The sequence below is a fragment of the Melanostigma gelatinosum genome (assembly GCF_949748355.1).
Source record: "Melanostigma gelatinosum genome assembly, chromosome: 14".
Classification (NCBI taxonomy): domain Eukaryota; kingdom Metazoa; phylum Chordata; class Actinopteri; order Perciformes; family Zoarcidae; genus Melanostigma; species Melanostigma gelatinosum.
Window position 1 is genome coordinate 21,488,401 of NC_136647.1, and position 5,360 is coordinate 21,493,760.

Below are 5,360 nucleotides of genomic sequence, written 5' to 3' on the forward strand. Positions count from 1 at the left end.
GCAGATTCTGTCAGTGACAATGGGGAACAAAACCAACCTGCAATCCTGCATGACTTCAGAGTTTGGGTTTTAGGGGAAAAAATTGAACATGATGCACACCTAGGATTGGAAGCTTTGTGAAATGCAGACACGATCATTTTTAGACATGAATTGGTACAAATAAACGGTGCTAAAGGTAGCGGCCAGTCCTTCCCCCGTTCACAAGAAGACAAACAGGGCGGCTTGGGTGAAACACAGTGACTTCACTCCAACTTCTTTGCTAAAGGATAGTTTCAGTACACTCCCAAGTGTGCAGACATGCCATGAAATGTACCACAACGTACACAGTGTGTAAGAGAAGTGTTCAGTTATAGATCCAGCAAGGACACTTGCATTTGGAATCAACTGTTCGGTTTGGTTCTACTTTAACTTGAATTTACAATAAGTCCCTAACATGTGGAAAGCCCTGGGTTGCATTCAAGCCATAGAAATGTCACATCACTGTCTCCCGATGGCAAACGTGAGTCAGGTTGTTTGCGAAGCCTTTCGGTGGCAATTATCAAGGTAAGACGGGCGAAAAAGAAAATAACTTAGTGTAAAGCAACTCACTCTTAGTATAAGGTGGATGAACATTGTCTTGAGGTGGAATCTACTGTGAAAAAATCTTGAAAAGATTTAGTTGACCTGCTTGTTGAGTAAACGTGTTTGTACCTGCTCAGAGATGGCGTATGACTGGTCTGGTTTTAGATGGTACAGTATTAGGACGCCAGGGGGCTCAGTATTTAACATGCGCTGTCATTTCCAAACTGATTTTTGGAAACAGCTGGATGTTATATGCAACAGAGACTGAAGAACACACACAGTTTGACCTGTATGAGTAATTTTACACTGCTCTACTGTTTGATTCCTCCCCTCAGAAACAAACTGTAAACTGAGATGGAGTGGTTGTGGTTTATAAGGAGAACACGGAGCTGAAGATTAATAAAATTCACTGATGTTGGCATTTTCTTTTCTTTCATTTTTGGAGTCTTGTTCTCGTAGTTGCGACACACAATCAGAATATTTGTCAATGGCTTCGGATCATCTGACAAGGTGAGTATTGATTCGTGAAGACGACACTTTGTGAATTGTCATTTCTCATGCTGCATCACAAAAGATCATAATGATTCATTTCGTTGTTTCATGGGGTACCATTTTTTATTGAGCAATATGAACAGCTTCAATAATCATTACTTTTTATAACAAAAAGTAGGTGATGCCACGTCTGCCAGGCGAGCCCGGCTCAGTGGAGGCTGATCCCAGGATGTTACCAACCAACACAGGAGAACGTGAAAAAAAGGGCGAAAGAGGAAAGAAAAAAAGCTGGAAGGAAGAAAAAAGAGGTGAGCCGAGTCACGAGTCTCTTTGTGAGCGCCTGCTTCCTCTGCACCCCCGTCAGCTGGCTCGATTGCACATGAATGGTCTGGAGATAAACAAAAGATTGTTCCTCTTTACTTCTGTGCGGGGATCATGCTGTCGATGGCCTCTCCCTTCTCCAACTTCTTCTCCATCTCGACCATGAGCTTGACACCGTCAACCACCAGCTGGACCTGTGCTACCTCAGAGGAGCCCAGACGGTCGGCGTTGGAGATGTCGAACACACCTCCCACGGAGGCAGTGTCCACACCACCTAAGGAGGAAGAAAGGTCAAGGGATGATGTTCGGATTACGCACCACACCTTTTGAGTTTAGAGTGCTGTAGAATCTCAGTAGAGATCTTAACGGACCTGCCAGGTGTACAAGCTAAAGGGTGGATAAATGAGTACCTGTTCCACGCTTCTGCAGACGCAGCCTGGTGAGGACCTCATCAAACTTGGCGTGTGTGCTCAGCTTGGGCAGCTTCACGTGAACACCGCCACGCAGGCCGGTACCCAGGTTGGAGGGGCAGGTCAGGATGTAGCCAAGATGCTCATTCCACATGAAGCCGTGGTTGTGCTTCTTGAAGATCTCCTCAATCTGGGGAGAAGAAGAAAAGAAGAGTCAGAGTTGCATCCAGCAGTGATCTACACTTCTTTTTAATCTTGATTTTTGACCTTGTTTTATTTACGTGTACCTTCTGCAGGCCAACGCAGAAACGTTTGAAGACCTCCCTCATGTTGCCGCCCTGCTGCATTGAGATGACACGCAGGTGATCCTCCTCGTTCACCCAGACCAGGAAGGTCTTGTTGTCGTTGTGCCTGGACGGAGATGGATGCAAAGGATCAGCATACAGCATTAAACACACAGGTGACGCCGTCACATGATGAGTTTTGAAAGGTGTTTCCACAGCTGGCCCGCTGACAGTGATTGGTGGTACTCACATGATGCCTCTGCCATCGGGCCAGTCACGGGCCATGCCGGCACAGGTCAGCAGGGGAGAGACGGGCTTGTCAAACAGGAAGTGATCATTGATCAGCTGCTCCTGCTCTGCGTCAGTCATGGACTTTAGGGGGTAGTACTTTCCCTTGAACTCGCCATCCAGGCTGGTCAGAGCTGGAGAGACACATATACAGTTAGGAGACTGAACGTACTACTCTACTGCTGCGATAGATCTCAACGAGAAATGACGAGCTTTGTAGAGTGTCTTCTGCCATTTAACATTTGACTGATTCTGCACTAAATGGACAATCAGAACAAGACTGTTTCCTTATCGGTTCACTGTAGATTCAACCTCTTATCCTAAAGTGACACAATCTTGTGCACACCGATTGTTTGGGGAAGGCCTTGCTTACTGCCCATTCCTTTGTAAAACTTATGGACTCAAACTATTTATAACTTACCCTCAACGGACAGCTTCTCAATGGCTCTGCGCTCTCCACGGCTGTTGTGGGGGGGCAGGGTGAATCCCTTGATGCTGCGGCCAGTACGAACGCGGCTAGACAGAACGTAGTTGGGGTCCAGGTCGTCACCACCCTAATGATGAATTCTCAATTACACAGCGAAACACAAGCATACAAATGTAGGGCACCTGGGATTCATCATGTGGTTAGTAGTTTTTTAAAGATCAATTTACTAATCCAGTGTAGTGTTTGGTTTCTGTTCCTCAGAGTCTTTACTCAATGAAACAAAGAGCTTCCTGCTCTTTAACTAACTGGCGTACTGCACCTTCAGGTTCTCGAAGTTCAGGTCGGTCTGGTGCTTGTCAGTGGGCTTGTATCCATTATGACGGTCGGAGATGACGGGGTCCAACAGCTCCTTGAAGACCTCGTAGGTCTCCTCATCACCAGCGACGCAGCCAACAGTCATGATGAAGGGGTGACCTGAAGGCAGGGAGAATGGGAAAAGCAGCCGTTAGATGATGGGAGGGAAGATGAGAGCTGTTGTACAGTTAGTCATTATTCACAGGTTTTACCAAGAAATGTAACATGAAGTTTTATTTCAGTCAGTAGAGCTATGCGTCTAGATGATTTGGTCTACATTGACGTGTCTCTTGGGTCTCACCAGGGTTGTCGACACCAGTCTGGATGACGTCATCCACGGTGTAGCCGCTGGGTGTCTGCCTGTCCCTAATCTTGCCATACATCTCCTTGGTGAGGACCTTGGCCATATGGTTGTTGTGCTTGGACAGGTCGGGGAACTCCTCCTCAACTTTGTAGTTGAGTTTGAAGTTGTTGTGGGTGTTTCCGAAAGGCATGATTGCTTTCTAACACTGCAAAGAGAGGGAGGCACAGGATGAGCAAACTTGAACAGAGGCCCTGGATAATCAAGAAACAATTAGTCCTAATCGGATACTACTCTGCTCAAAAAAAACATCTTTTAGAGATGTTGGAATTTCTGGGAGACAGCTGCAGACGATAACTGGTGTCGGCAGAGGAATCCTAGGAACAAGTGTCACTCGATTCTCAGCGGCTCGAATGTCCAGTTGAAATAGAGTTGGGGGAGGAGCATATGTTGCCTGGGTATTTTTAGCATCAGCACATCTGATCGTATACTGTAGCTTAAAAAATGTCCCCAGCATATATAAGAAGTGTTGTAATTCTCTTGGCACAAGCACAACTCCAGTTCTACAATTCACACGTTGACACCCAGATAGAAGTGTTTGCTGGTCGTGTTTCACTAACATGTCCCGTTTGAAAACACTCTTCACCTTTTTTGTATCACACATGTATCACAGCTAAACCCTGCAGGTTCAAACCCTTAGGGCATCTCTTGAAGCTGTCGCTATGCCAAACTCCTGACATAAGGCTGACCAGCTGCTGATGCTTCCCCTCAGTCCACTGCTCCAGCAAGATCTGTTTACTTCTAATTGTCGATACACTTTTGTACAGAAATTCGTTTTATCTTCCCTTGAAATGCTGATCACATGAGTAACAAAAGACTGACACTTGCAATGATGCACTTGTGACATCACATGAAATGCAATCCAAGAGTTGGTAATGAGCCAAATTGGTTTAGGAAAGTGATATTTTAGATGTAGTTATCACTTTGCTAATTGTCTTGTTAAGTTAAAGCCCGAAAAAGTCATCTTAAAAAGAGCTAAAAATCAATTACTGGATATCCAGGGTCTACATGTGTCACACTGTGAAGCACCTGTCTACATATATCAGCATCCAAATGAGAAAACCATTTGCGGAGAGCGTAAATATTTCTAGTGATACAAGTTAATGCAGCTACCGCTGGGCTAAAACATTTTCTTGCCTTTTTTAATTTCATAACAATGAAATAGTCTTACAAAATTCAATGACCTCTGATACCCACTAGGTCTGTTTTGTTTTTTTACCCAGAATGCATCATATGGATTCAAACATCCCGGAATTGTTGTGCATTCCTCCTTTGATTTCATCACAGACTTTAAGTTATTAAACACTTCATCACAGGCAAAAGCAACAAACAGCCAAAAAGAGTTGTTTTCTCTTAAATGTTTGAATGGTTCTCTGAATCCGCACATGCCTCCCTATATCTTCCCCTCCTTCTTTAACTCCACAAAACTAATGTCTGTGACATTTCTTTACCTTCACAGCAGAAAAGAACAGAGGTAACAGTCCTTGGGATCAGATCCTGTTCAACACAGCCAAAATAGGGGCACCCGAATCTGGAGGTCTTTGCTCCCCGTTTATATACCCGGCCGATACTCGGCCATTGGCTTGTCCATTTTAGTGCCTGCTGCGCCCTCATTGGCCAGATCCTCTGTACTGATACCAGAACAGTTCATGAAAGGGACGCATTTACATCTCAGTCATCCAAGACGAGTGGCCTAGTGCAGCTGTACCCTCAACCCCCTCACCTTCCTCCCCCAACCTCTCCCCCCTCACCCACCTGTCGACCATACATAGCACCAGACGAGTATCAAGGGGAGGAGGAGGGAGGGTGGTCCTGGTGTGAGGAGTGAAGGTTGGAAAGAGTTGGTGTGCTTCTCATCAAAT

The 5,360-nt window shown here is 45.4% G+C and overlaps 1 protein-coding gene across 1 annotated transcript; it reads right to left on the minus strand.

The window, feature by feature from the left end:
• Nucleotides 1-1,149: 1,149 nt before the first annotated feature.
• On the minus strand, nt 1,150-5,087 carry ckma (creatine kinase, muscle a). Its single transcript, XM_079283255.1, has 8 exons — nt 4,950-5,087; nt 3,439-3,646; nt 3,103-3,257; nt 2,778-2,910; nt 2,319-2,490; nt 2,072-2,195; nt 1,785-1,974; nt 1,150-1,648 (listed from the first exon to the last, which is right to left on the minus strand). The coding sequence occupies exons 2-8, from the start codon at nt 3,629-3,631 to the stop codon at nt 1,470-1,472; spliced, it is 1,146 nt and encodes a 381-aa protein (XP_079139381.1). The 5' UTR covers nt 3,632-3,646; nt 4,950-5,087; the 3' UTR covers nt 1,150-1,469.
• Between the last annotated feature and the right edge of the window lie 273 nt (nt 5,088-5,360).

Bases quoted from the DNA above. Each gene is read 5' to 3' on its own strand.
- ckma (XM_079283255.1), bottom strand. From the start codon at position 3,631: ATGCCTTTCGGAAACACCCACAACAACTTCAAACTCAACTACAAAGTT. The intron at 3,258-3,438 runs GTGAGACCCAAG...CCCTGCCTTCAG, and splicing joins GACTGGTGTCGACAACCCTG to GTCACCCCTTCATCATGACT. The intron at 2,196-2,318 runs GTGAGTACCACC...ATCTCCGTCCAG, and splicing joins CCCGATGGCAGAGGCATCAT to GCACAACGACAACAAGACCT.